Source organism: Pteropus medius, unplaced genomic scaffold (assembly GCF_902729225.1).
Source record: "Pteropus medius unplaced genomic scaffold, Ma_sr-lr_union100, whole genome shotgun sequence".
NCBI classification, from domain to species: domain Eukaryota; kingdom Metazoa; phylum Chordata; class Mammalia; order Chiroptera; family Pteropodidae; genus Pteropus; species Pteropus medius.
The window spans coordinates 12,734,057-12,748,519 of NW_024340692.1; the positions used below are offsets into that span (position 1 = coordinate 12,734,057).

Sequence of the window (14,463 nt, forward strand, 5' to 3'; positions counted from 1 at the left end):
GGCTCTCATCCTGATTTTTTTAAATTGTGTATATGTCCAGTGACAGTGTATTGGGATGAAGAGAAGAAATCAAGATTGGAGAGATACAGCCAGACTATATCCTTTTAAAGAGCCTTTTTGGAAGGTCAGAATTGGAATGAAATCAACCAGTTAAACAAGTCCCCTCCTCCCCCAACCCCCACAGTGTCAGCTTTCCTTGCTGGGTGATTCAAGATATTAGCTATTCTAGAGAGAACTTAGTTTGACATAGGTAATCCCATCTACTTACCACCTTAACTCTTAAGGTAAGGAGATGATAAAATATGATTCTTAATATAACTTGGCACTTCTACATTAAAGGAGCAAAATATAAGCACATTTTCTATAAGTCGTGATCGTAGATGGGTTTCTGTTGTAGCATTATAGATTTTTCATTGGAATTAGAGGAAGTTTTTTAGTAACACCAGTACTTGGAAAAAAGATCCAAGGACTGTCTCCAAAGATGGGTCCCGATAAAAGTGTGCACATGTGTGTTTTTACTACTTTCTGATGTAAGGGACATGAAAGCTAACCTGATTCATTTGTTTTTAGGGGCTCTTGGCTTTGGGCCTCAGTGCAAGTCCATTGGAAAAGGCAGCTGCAACAATCTAGTGGTCACCAGCAGCCCCATGATGGTTCAGCGACTGGGACCCATTTCACCTCCAGCAAGCCAGGTCTCTACAGCATGCAACCAGATCAGTCCTAGCTTACAGAGGGCAATGAATGCAGCCAACCTGAATATACCTCCTTCAGATACCAGGTCTCAAGTTACTTTTTTTCCCCTTCCTATGGTATAATCACACCCCAAGAGTGTTTTTTCCTCCCTTCCTGAATGCGTGCATACACACACACACACACAAGACACACACACACACACACACACACACACACACGACTTAAGCAACTCCTTCAGTTTGAGCTTTTGTAGGGGAATGTGTATAAAAACTAAGTACATGCTATAATATCATCTTAATTGGGAAGAATGGTCTATACCTGCTGTCTTGTGGTATGAGTGAAATTAATAAGCAGCTTGAGATTTTTGGGCCTCGGTGACTAAAGCCCATTGTGTAAATTTGTCAATTCCTAGTGAAGCAAGTCATGTGTCACAGACTGGAAAATTGAGATGTTCCATGTGCATCTATCTTCCCTGCTCGTTTTTCAGTATGTATGTTGCAGTGTCCCCAGGCTGCTTTACAACTGTTTGGTTTGTCCATCTATTTCCCCATCCCACATGTCTACCCAAGTATCTATTAAATGTCTATTGTCTGAATAATATAATAGTTGACGTTCAGGGAGATAGAAAAAATAAAGACAGAAATCATGAATTTTAAGACTTTATGATGTGTCTGGGGAAACATGCTTTCATGTACGAGTTACATAACATTTCAGCACAGTGTCTAATTAGGTGCTGGAATAAATAGGTCCAATAAATACCACATATCTCTCGATGGGAGAGTTTGAATATGAAAGGGAAACCACTCTCTCAGACAAATACATCTCTCAAGATTGATATTAAAGGGGACATAAAATCAAAATACTGTGAAAGGTATAATATCTATTTCTATGTTTGAAATGAATTATTTCATCTTCTAGAAGTTTTATTCTTGGAGAAACACAATCCACGGTTTTTTCCTCTTAGTCCTGCCTCTGCTGTAGCTGATTTTGCGAAGGAATTTGACATGCTGGTCCTCTGCTTATTCTTATTAGGGGGCTAGAATCCACTGAGTAGTCTTGCTCTGAGATCCTGTTTGTTCTTTCTCTCCATCTTCCTTTTTATTCTGTTCCTCTCTTGTATCTCTTCACTATCCTCCTAACTGCTATTTGAGACTATGAAATCATAGTTCTTGGATCATATTTTATGCCAATTTTTTCACGATATGGAAACTTGTTTTTCACCTGAGTCTTTTTGTGATGGGAAGCTGCTGCTGTCATTTCCTCATTGATGATTATGCCTTGAGGGGCTCCTCAGACTTAATGAATGTTGCATGTAAAATTAACTGTACTTGTGGGTAGGTGTTATTGGGAAGCCTTCAGCTTCCTGTCAGTGGCAAGTCCAGCCCATGCCTTGAAGGCAGCCATAATTAATGGAGAAACTGATGGTAGGCAGCGCACAGGCTACTCCAGTTATGTACCTAACACAGTCCCTTTCATGGATTGACTAGGGAAGGGTCATTATCTCAGTGTTTTCTGGCATATTTGATTCCTTAGCATAATTTTATATCCTTAAAAGACAACATCTTAAAGATAGATTGACATGTTCTTGACTATATATTCTGTGAGTCCTTCTGTTGAAATAATTTTTTTGCAGAATGGGCAAAGAAACAGGACTTGGGGAAATGGCTTGGTGAAGTGTGGAACTTTTAGCAATTTGGAGAGGTCGCATTTATTTGTGATTCTTGGTTTTTATGCTCAAACAGAGGAGAGAAAGGATAGAAGGCAACAGTTCAACTTGAAGGCATTTTCTGTCTAGGGATAAAGATGGAGAGAGAATCAGCTTTGTACTTTATCCATGGCAGGGCAGGAGGTGGGAAAGAGCATGAGCTGTTCAGTCTGAATGATGGCCACCCTATAAAAAGCTGTAAAGTTAATTTTTTCCTGATCATCTATGTAATTCTTACTCATTTTAGAAAATGTGGAAAGTATGGAAAAGCGCAAGGCAGTTATCCTGAATCTTACCACCTACGGGCAACCATGGGTAGGCTTTTGATATACATCCTTCTAGTTATATGCAAACATATACATCATAAGCATGTATATGTATAGGTTTTCCTTTGTACCAAATTGATCTAATAATCTACAGTGTTATAATTGCTTTTTTTTCAGTTAGTATAAACACTTTATTTTGTAATGAAAGTCTTCAGCATCATATAATGGCTTCTTCCTGCTCAAGATTGCATTTTATTTAAAAAGCATATAAATAAAACTACAGTTTTTTATCAGTCTTTTATTACTGGGCATTTAGTTTCACTTTGTCTCAACATTATGAATAATACTTTATTGGATAATCATGTAAATATTTTATCGCATATCTCTGGTTATTAGAATAAATTCTCAGAAGTAAAATTTGCTGAGTTAAAGGAAATGTACAATTTTGAGGCTTTTGATATGTATTCTCAAATTGCACTGTAGAAAAGGCTTACCTGCTTATAAACTCACCAAATCTGAGAGTTCTTGTTTTCCCATATCTTATCAAATACTAGGAATTATTATTTTTATTAGTTTTGCCAATATTATTTTATCTTAATTTGCATCTCAATTATTGATAACAGTGAATAGTTTTTGTACATTTACTTACTGTATTTCTTCTTTTGACCTCCTTTGAGTATTTTTTTTCTGGAGTGCTTATTTTGGAAAAAGCACTCTTCCTTAGCTTTGTTTAGTTCTATTTAATCCAAACAAGAGAATCATGCCCTAATGCTGTGTATTTGCCTTTATTAATTTACGAACCATTTCTGACTAGCCTTACTTAATGAGAAATGCAAACAATACCTTACCATCCTGAAGATCTGGGAGCCATTCTTAATTTAGACGTTGCCAAAACCATGTAATACAGTAGACCATTGTATATATTTTCCCTAAAGTGACAAGGCTGACTGAGGTGCTGGTATGATAACCTCATACAGTGGCTTTGTATATAAATCTAACAAAAGTGGGGCAGCAGAAAAGATTGGACGCTATTTGCATGGGTTTTGTATATGTTAGTTTTTCTAGTGCTTTCACAAACATTGTGATTCTACATTTTATGACTGAATATTCATAAACTACCTGCAGGTATTATCCCTACTTTATAGATTATGAACCCAGGACACAGAAAGTCTAAATGCTTTGGCTAGTGTCACTTAGTTCTTCAGTTATAAAATTCAACCATCAATCTAATGTCACTCCAGATCTAAAAAGACACCATATTTATCTTCTTAAACCAGAAATTATTGAGGTGGTTTCTGGGGATAGAATTTCCTCGGGTTTCCTTTTGGGTTGGAGTATGTTCCCAAAGCTCAGAGAAGGCCAAGGGGGCTGAGAATGGACTCTGGGCTCTCTGTAAGTTCTAGCATTTTATAAAGCCATCCTGTGTTCAGATACAGTGCTAATTCTTCTGGGGGATTTGTCCAGGAACATTGACAAGAACTTCCATATAAATAATTACATATAAAAATTATTTATATAATAATATATCATTATATGTTTATGTAATGTATACATAAGTATATAATTACATGTTTATGTAATGTATACATAAATATATAGTATATTTATGTAATGTATACATAAAATAATTATATGTATAATTTTTCCTCCTGCATCATTTGAGGAATTCCATGTAATCTGTAAGTTAGTATTTCTTTTGAGTTTGACATTGAACCAAGTCATTCAGCTTGGTCATCACCCGTCTTATGGTCCCATGAGAGTTACTGAGCTCTTGCTTCACTAGTTACCCTCGCATTTTTCACTGATAGTTACTGAGTTTTTCATATTGTTTTTATTTCGTTTGAGCTATATCTCTTTCCTTTCACATATAGCTCCAAATTAACCAGTCACTAGAAATAATATTTCAAGGATCAGATGAACATATGGAAATGAAGATTGCTCCCAGTACAGAGCTAGCACCACAACTCTGTCACTTTCTTTCCCATATACCTGATGTGCGTAGCAGCAAGGGTTATAGGAAAGAGTCCTTGGGAATCTTTCACAGTCATTCAACATATTGTTGCAGAAAGAGAACAAAAAGTTTGGGCTCCAATCATAGCTTATATGACTTTAAGCCTCATACCAGGTCCTTTAATCAAGCAGAGCATTATGGACCACATATGGGGTATAATGTGGGGAAAACAACAGAAGATGTATGTGATCCAGCTAGGTGACTGCCAATAAGGAATTTGGCCCTTAAATAGAGGTTATTTAAAAAAAAACCCAGTTTACTTACCTTACAAGCTGTATTAAATGAAATAATGTATAGAGAAAATGCTTTGTAAGCTATAAACGATGGTTAGTTATATTGATTATTCACCTTCTTAATAAACAATTTTTTGAAAACGTATTACATGTATAACTCTCTGGTAGGTACTGGGGGAAGTAAAATGATCCCTTACGTTGAAAGATTTTGACTTTTATTGAGAAAGATAATTTTATTGAGGAAATCAGCTACATTTAAGGCACAGTAGAGATAGTATATAACTTCCTTGGAAAGAGAACTCTTATTGAGAGCTAGTGTATTTGAGAGATGTTTCATGGATTAGAACATGGATTAGAAAGATTAAAAGAACTGGGTAATTGCACAGGAGGGATGAGAGCTGCTAGGCAAAGACCATTTATTGGAAATTTTGTTCTTATTACATATTTGAGATAGAAAGGAGAGTTCTCTGTGCGTATGATTGCCTTAGTGAATAGAATATAGACATTGCTTTCTAAAAAATGTATGATAACTATTTTAGAAAACTGAGATGTCTAAGGACTTAAGGAACATGCCTACATGGAGTTATGCGCAGGTTTAAATTGAACCAAAGTTAAGTATAATTTGAGAAAAATAAGAAATATCTCTACAATGAAACAAATAACCATGTTTCACTATAGTCTGCCCTCAAACCAAATAATATAATTAGATATGCAAAGTACATACAAGTGGATGAAATACTTTCTGCCTGCTAGTCACTGCTTAAAAATCTAAAATGGTCCAGTGTGACAGTGACCAGGCAAATGCATCATCTGAGAATGTTCTATAAACTTTCTCAACCTCGGGGTATAAAGCATTCAGTTGTCTCACCTCATGTATGACACAACAACTGATTTGACTTGGGTCAGAAAGCAATTCCTGGATCTTCTTGGGGAAGGGACCAAAAGGCCCTTGACATCCAGTCACTAGGAACCTTCAGCTGAGCTCTACAAGGAGAGCTGCATGCTGTGGGTATACTGGGAAAATAATTGAAAGTGTCCATGGGGAATTAAAACACAGATGGTTCAGAAATCACTTTGGGCTTGCAAGAGGACTTCAGTCTGACTATAAGGATGTAGACCAAGAAAAAAAATCTGTGTCAAGGGCAACTGGACGTAAATTCCTGCTTTGTTTGTTATTGGTAAACATTACTTCTCTCGATGGAAGCATCACATCGATAATTGTGTTATCTATCACCTTATATGTGCATTTTGGAGTTGAGATATTTTTTGGCTAATATCTCATGCTTATAGGAAACAGTGTTCCTGGCTTCCATTTTGTAAAAAGGAGTAAGAGGAACAGATGTGATAAGAATGCTTTTCTTTTCCCTCAGTTCCTTTGCAACAGGTTGCTGTTTAACAGCTGGAAGTAGTAAATGGTTTTTTTTTTTTTTTCTGGGAAGACAGACATTCTGTATGATGTTTTGTTTTGATTTTTTTCTGTCAGAAAAGGATCTCTGTAGAAAGCCAAAACAGGTACATATAAATAAGCCAGATTTTTCTCATACCCCATGTCAAAGTTGAGAAATACAATGAACTATGTCTAGCTTTTTGTGACAAATTTTCCATTCAAGAGATACAGCTTTTCTCTTTGGTGATTTTTAAAGTAATGATGCCATCCATAGTAAAGCAAAATGAATTTTAAAGTGGCCAGACTATATTACAGTGTTTTGATGTGCAGGTAAATACTGTGACATGTGAGGCATGTTTTGAAAAGGGTAAGAACAGGAGAGAAATTGTAAATTACTGAAAGCTATTGATCTGCTTTTGTCCCAAAGTGGCTCTGATTTAGGACAATGCTCATGGAAAACCCAAAACTGTAGAGTATGATTAAACTCTGCTCAGCCCATATGCATAGTTCCAAATATGAATTGATTTCAGGTTGTTACTCCCTTATATATATTATAGCTATATTCATATTTTTCATTTCCCAGGTTGATTCAATATTATAACTAAGTACTGATAGCATGAATCGCTATCTTAAAAAAAAAACAACTTTAAAATTCCTTAATATGAGTGAACAAAGTTGTGAAATTCTTATTAGGTCTCCTGGATGACCCTTTGACTTTGAGGATTCACTTTTTTTCTAATCAAGCATGGGTTTATGTTTTACCTTACCAAATCAATTTTACTCAAAGGCTGACACTATGTTTAGACTTGTATTCCCTACAATGCCTATTGTAGTGTACTGCACACATTAGGTGCTTAATAAATGCTTGGGTTTTTGGTTTACTGTGACAGACATCAATTATTATTTCCAAGTCTGTAAGTTTTCCCCCTACATTAAAAAATATTTAAAAATAAAGCAAGGACTATTTATTATCATTAAAGTATTAAGATTATTCATAACAATAGATCTTTTGTTTTATTAGTCCAGTGAGCATTTGCCTTTATTGTTCTTCTTGGTAAAATGTTATTTACCTGGAACTAAAAGCCTTTGCGTTATCTTAGCCAAAGTATGTGTGTTTAGCCGAGAATGTAATTAGGGGAAATACTTAAGGGATTGTCAATGCAATGTTCTTTTAGCTCTTAAGCAATCCATATCCTGCTAAAATGTTTGCTTTTTTTTTTTTCTTCTTTTCTGGCTGCTGCTCCAGGTCCCTTATTTCACGTGAGTCTTTGGCGTCCACGACTTTGAGCCTGACAGAAAGTCAGTCTGCTTTGAGCGTGAAACAGGAGTGGTCTCACGGCTACAGGGCTCTCCCGTCGCTCTCCTCCAACCACAGCTCTCAGAATGGCATTGATCTAGGGGACCTGCTTAGCCTTCCTCCTGGGACATCCATGTCCAGCAACAGTGCCTCTAACTCATTGCCATCCTACCTTTTTGGCATGGAAAATAGCCACTCTTCGTACCCTAGTCCCCGAAACTCTTCGGCCAGGTCCCACTCGGCCCGCTCCAAGAAGAGAGCTCTATCTTTGTCCCCGCTGTCCGATGGCATTGGGATAGACTTCAATACCATCATCCGCACCTCTCCCACCTCTTTGGTCGCTTACATCAACGGGTCCAGGGCTTCCCCGGCCAACATGTCCCCGCAGCCTGAGGTCTATGGACATTTCCTGGGAGTGCGCGGTAGCTGCATTCCCCAGCCGTGTTCGGTCCCTAGCAGCCAGATGGGTGTGCGGGTGGCCAGTGGTGGCCTGGCGCTCCCGGCCTACGGCGAGGACGGCTCTCTGGAGTACGAGCGCATGCAGCAGCTTGAGCACGGCGGCCTCCAGCCTGGCATGGTCAACAACATGGTGGTGCAGCATGGCCTGCCAGGCCCTGACAGCCAGCCCGCCGGCCTGCTGAAGACCGAGCGCGTGGATGATTTCTCCCGCAGCGCTTTAGACCTGGCCTCCGCGCCACCTTTGCAGCCAACGCCCCAAGGCCCCCCACCCCCCTACCACTCCCACCCGCACCTGCCCCACCAAGAGCTCGTCCCCCACACCCAGACGCTGGCTCTGCCCCAGGCTGTCCTGGAAGAGGATGGGGAATTAGACGATGTCGGGGGCAAGCACTGCTGTCGCTGGATTGACTGCAGCGCTTTGTATGACCAGCAGGAGGAACTTGTACGGCACATAGAGAAGGTTCACATAGATCAGCGCAAAGGGGAAGACTTCACTTGCTTCTGGGCAGGGTGTCCTCGAAGGTACAAGCCATTCAACGCCCGCTATAAACTGCTTATCCACATGAGAGTCCACTCCGGAGAGAAGCCCAACAAGTGTACGGTGAGTTTTCCAAAGCCCACGGGAGCCCACTGAAAGTGCATTTGGTTTTTTTTCAAACTTGGCCCACGAGACTTTTATGGATTTTGGATGTGTGAAGGATTAGGTATTCATGAGATTAGACTCTTCAGTCTGAGGAAGGTTTCTATAATTATTAGCTGCTGGGGTATCTCTCCAGTTCTTGATTCTCTTCCACAGATGTACATAATGCATCATGTCAAGGGACATTGATCTGCCACAGTGTCCAAAAAAATCTTGGAAAACATGCCTGCCAGGCACCAAGTTGGAGTTGCTGAAATGTGCAGGGCAGAAGAACACGCACTGTACCACCCCCAGTCTTTTCCAAAGCAAATATTCAGTGATTTTTTTTCTTTTCTCTAATAACTGGGGTAGTATTGGGGTTGGGGGAGGGGTGGTTCTGATATTTGGAAAGAACTCACACCTAACAACTTGGCTAGTAAAAGTGTTGCTTCATGCACCCTCATGCCTGCACACTCCAGGCTTTTGAGACTAGTTAATGATTTATAGCCAGCATAAAAACACCCATGGGATACCACAAGAGCAGATCTCACAGGATCTCACTGAATTTTAAGGAGAGAGAATTTTGTGGAAAGGTACAGGAGGGGAATGCGCCTTTTGTGTTGAATGAAGTAGACATGGTGTTTCTTTATTCTCCACCTTCCCCTTTCATAACATCAATCCTGGACCTATCTCTGTTCCTTGGGAAAATTGACTATTTTTTTAATTATATGACTCAAATGATTTCACAATCATTTCACACCTAAAAGAAATCCTCAGGGTTTACAAGCAGGACATCACCCTTGGGATCACAGAGCAACTTTGCACAATCTCAGACAGCTCACTTAACCCTTGGACAGAAGAATAGCATGCATTTCATATTAGTTTAGATGGACAGGATTATTTATTTTAGAGTTAAAATCTGAAAATTATAGGTACTTTCTGGATAGTGAATATGCTCCAGGACACTAAGTGTGTGAAATATATAAATCATTTTGAAAAGGAACTTATTTAGATGGTGGTCTCCGAGACAGTTTCTTTTTTCTTCAATATGTCTTGATGATAAAGAATCTGGACACTGTTCTTGTTTCATTGTAGATTGGCCAAGTTGTCTGATTCATTTAAAAACAAACCAAACAAATGATAGCTGTAATGCAAGTATTAGAAGCACTTTTTCACCATCCAGTAGGTATTTTTGAAAGTTTTAAGAATTTCTGGTGGAATGAAATTGCATTTCTTGTCATTACATTGTGCCACATGTTGTGATTTTTCTTAAGGAAAACCTGAAACTGTTGTTGAGAATGTTATGAGAATGCCAGGTTATAGGAGTGAAAAGAATAATTACATTCCAGGCGGCAAAACCTTATTCTGTCAGTAGGGTTCTGCACTAAAAATGCCAGAAAGAGACAAGCAATTGAAGGCATTTCCATTTACTCTGTTTGGAACACACTGGCCTATTGCAGGCAGGAAAGACATTCAGTCTCTGAACGAAAACAGTCCAACCTTTTAGTTATGACTAATCCTGGCTGAAAATAGTTTGCTGGATTTGGCTTTACTGAAAAAAAACATAAAGGCTTGAATTATCCAAAAATAATTTTTTGCATTGCAAAATTAATTTTTGTGCAATAGGATTTCCCTGTTTTTCCCACTATTCTCAGACTTCGCAAAGGCATATAACAAGTTGACTTTTGCTAAAGTGCATGATGACTATTAAAAATAGAAATACTTCAGTGAAAGAATAAGCTGGGAGGTGAATGTTTGCAGGCCCCTGCAGAGCTTTTCATTGTGTTGTTCAAGATGGGCATGGGAGGTGATTTCTCTTTCCCCTGGTCTGCCCACTCCCCACTCTAAATGGACCTTTGTAAAATTCAGATTGCTAGATTTAATTCCATATCAAATTTAGAACCACAAAGCATTTACTTACACATGTTATAGTGCAAGTGTATTTACACAGAACAGAGTTTCTTAGGAGCTGACTAATGCTACAATTCAAGTCTTGGGACTATATATTTTCAGCAGGAAGACATCCATTTTCATATAACACATACATATCATGAGCATTATGTTTTCAGAAAACTGTTATGTTGCTACATGTCCTTTGCTTGATTTGTAGGGCTATAGCTAACTGGCTAATTTTGCTAGTAAAGTTTAGCAGTCTCCTCAGGTCGTAGTCCATGGATAGAAGACATTGTGTTTAATATGAATGAACATCTGAAAAAGATGCATTTTTCTGCCTTTTGCAAAACCAGTCTTTACACTCTTGAAATCCAGACACAAAGAACTGTTAAAACTGAAATGTTTTATCTCTTACTGCTTTGAAATTTGATGATAGTTGATTCAAAGCTCAAGATCCTTGCCAAGGAAAATGACCACATTCCTCTTTTGGAGACATGAAGTGATCTTTGGGTTTTTGTGGCTGTGTCACATGTTGCAAAGGTTAGGAGCTGTTTAAATTATAAGACCCAGTCCACTTTTGTTTTACATATATTTAACTGCTATTAATTTTATGTGGACCATAGTTAGAGTTAGTCATCATTTTCACTCACTTAGCTTATTGACTCAAGGGATATGTGATGACCCAATTGTGTTTGGTGACCATGACTACAAGCAGTACAATGAGCTTCTGAAAGTCATGGTAAATGAAGGGTATGTGAAAGGGCTACTCAGTGAACAGCTTGCTTACAGTAAGAGACTACCACTTGTGTCCTCCCTTGATGCCAAATTCCATTTCATGCATGGGAGAATGCATTCTCAGAATCTCTGACTCTTAACTCCCCAGCTTTATCCAGAACTCTGGGATTCAGATCATTCAAGATTCTAGGTGGCAGAACTGGGAAAGGATTGTTAATTTATTATTTGGTTAACTTACTGGAAGAAGAGAATGGTTTCTTTTCCTTTTCCCACCCAAACAACTCCACCCTTCTGTAGATCTCATTCTTATTCTGTGGAAAGCCAAACCAGCTGCTCTCTTTCCAGGCCTGGCCTTGATTACAGAGATATTCCCAGCCAATGGCAAAGGCCTTGAGAAGTAACGGCCTCATCAGGCAAAGAAGTAGGCCTCAGTTAAGTTAGAAATTGAGATATGGCAGTATTATATTAAAAATATCTCAGTCCATTCACTGCTGTCTACTAACTAATTTCTACGTACCAAATCATTCGATTTAGACCTTCCTGAGCTTAGACAAGCCCCAACACTGATGAATAATGGAATTAACAAAAATTTTTAAAATTTCTGGGTATAACTGCTGAATTCTAGTACATTTTTCTGAAATGATAAGGTTTCAAATTCCCACGTCAGGACAAGTCATGGAATTTCTGAATTTCTTTCTCCAACCCCTGTTTCATGTTCCTAAAAGGACAACATAAAGTGTAACCCAAAACTATAGATGTACACTAACCATTCCTAACAGTATCCATAGTAATGGTTCTAACAGAGAGCACGCTGCGAATGTTGTTACCATAGGTCTTTTTGCTATTAAGTTGAAGAGTGTGCAATGCCTGGGTAGCATTCCCAGGATGGTGTGTTCTGAATGAGCTCAAGCATGCTCAGCCTGCCAGTACCTCTCATGGGAAAGCCTATCTGATCGGAGCAGAGTGAGCAGAGGGACAGGGTTCCGTTGCCAGGATCAGAAACACTGATGGCTTGCCTTTGTGCACAATAGAAAGCAGTTGTGCTGGAAGGTTAGGGAGTGTTAATAAGGGAATTAAGGGGAATGTGGGTCGCCACTTAAATTTTGCTTATTTTTCCTGGATGGATTTTATCCAATAGCAAAAAAGAATTTTGAAAAACTTTTATCCACCCACAGATTTTCACGAAAATGTCACTGACCAAAGACAGCTTTGAATTTTGTATGAATTGACTCATTTCTCCACAGGCATTTTGCCTGGCAAAATCCAGAGTATTTGCTTTGGCTTGAATACTGGGCAGTTTGCTTTTTAAGTAACATTGGATTATGAGTACAAGAAAATAAATACAGAACTGGGGCTATGTCCCCATTCCTCTTTAACGGCCTGATTTATGGGTTCGTGGGTCAGCATTAGCCACGAAAGGCATTTCTTGAGGAAAAGTAAAATCAGTATAAACTGTGGAAGAAGGTTTTCTTCCACATCCTTTATTTTGTTATTTTGATAAGACTTGGCATTGATGTGGTGACTACAATTATATGACCAGAGAGACCTTAGGAAAATACTGTCTAAGCATAACTATTAGTTACCACTCCACAACCTTCATATTGGCAACAATTAATAAGTTCTCATAATGTCAAGTATTGATGAGGTTATGAAGAATGGGGAATGCTTCAATATTGCTGGTGAGAGTAAATTGTTGTAACCACTTTGGAAAAAAATTTGGGAATATCTACCAAAGGTGAGGATGAGCATATCCAACAAAACCATGTCTAAGTGTCTAACCTACCTAGAGAAACTCTAATATATGTGAGAGACATACAAAAAGGAATTTACTGTACCTCTGCTTTTGAGAAATATAAATAACCTAAGTGTCCAGAGGGTAAATCAATAAACTGTGGTTTATTTGTAATGAAATAAAGGAGTTTAAAATTAATGAACTAGATATAAACCTCTAGATAGATAGATAGATAGATAGATAGATAGATAGATAGATAGATAGACAGACAGATAGATACCAATATGGATAAATCTCAAAAAACAATGTTGAATAAAAAAACTAAATGGCTAAAGGACATATGCAGTGTAATATAATTTATGTACCTTTAAACACACAGTACTATATAGTTGTTATAAGTATATAATTACTTGGTTAAACAATAAAATTGTGTTGTCAGGATAGGTAGTAACCTTAGGATAGTGGATACTTCTGGAGAAGAAAAAAACAGAAAGAAATGGGATCCGCGAATTTTGCCTTATCTTTTATTTAAAAGAATAAGAAACAAATACAGAAAAATAACTTCTTTTTAGCTTGGTGAGAATTGAAACAAATATGGCAAAATATTAATTCCTTTTTAGCTTGGTGGTGGTAATATAGGTATCATAGGTATCTTACAATATTTTCTATGCTTTGTTGACTGTGTTGAAAATATTTCAAATATTTCATAATTATAAGTATATATTTTTGTTTAAAAATAAGACATATAACACTCCAACTCCCTTTCACACATACTATTTTTTTTCAGATGAGAGGAACAAAGCCTAAAGAAATTAAGTGATTTTTCTAAGACATAGTAAGTTGTTTGGCTGTTGCCTGCCTACTTAGCACCTCGAAGGCAGTGGTTCTTGGCTGTCATTGAAATCCATACCTGGGTCACACCCCCAGAGTCTGTGATGTGATTGGTCTGGGGTACAGCTTCTCGGGTGATTCTAATGTGCAGTCAAGGGTGAGAACCAGTGCTCTAAAAGTTTCCACATCCTAACATTGAACTCTAGCTAAATGAAAGCCTACCCTGTCATTTCAGTTAAGGTGTAGGGAGGCAGTGTTTAGGAGTGAGTGCATCTTCATTATTATCAATGCCCTGACAATGATTAGTGTAATTTTATGTTCCTTTGGAAAAAAATTCAGGGGCAAGAGATAAGATAATAGAGCGACTCTGGTAGTGGCAGGAGGCTTTCAACTAGTGTCCATTTTACGTTCAGAGTACTCTTTCTCTACAATTGATAGTCAGTTAAAGGTTGGGATGAGACAGTGCTGAGCAATGTACGTCACTGCCCCCTCTTTGCCTCCCTGAGTTAAAGTGGAACTAAGAAATCTGCCACGTCATTCTCATTTCTAAAGGTAAGATAGAGCGTTCTCCCTTCCAAATACAATGCAGCCTTTCTGCTTAT

At 38.2% G+C, this 14,463-nt stretch overlaps 1 protein-coding gene across 6 annotated transcripts in view; it reads left to right on the forward strand.

Annotated features, from left to right (window-relative positions):
* GLIS3 (GLIS family zinc finger 3) overlaps positions 1 to 14,463 on the forward strand; it is a 420,742-nt gene that overhangs the window by 140,140 nt on the left and 266,139 nt on the right. For all 6 annotated transcript variants that reach the window (XM_039885485.1, XM_039885610.1, XM_039885559.1 and 3 more), the window contains 2 exons: positions 571 to 778; positions 7,542 to 8,652. In XM_039885485.1, the coding sequence (XP_039741419.1) occupies positions 571 to 778; positions 7,542 to 8,652 (1,319 nt within the window). The remainder of the gene's footprint in view (positions 1 to 570; positions 779 to 7,541; positions 8,653 to 14,463) is intronic.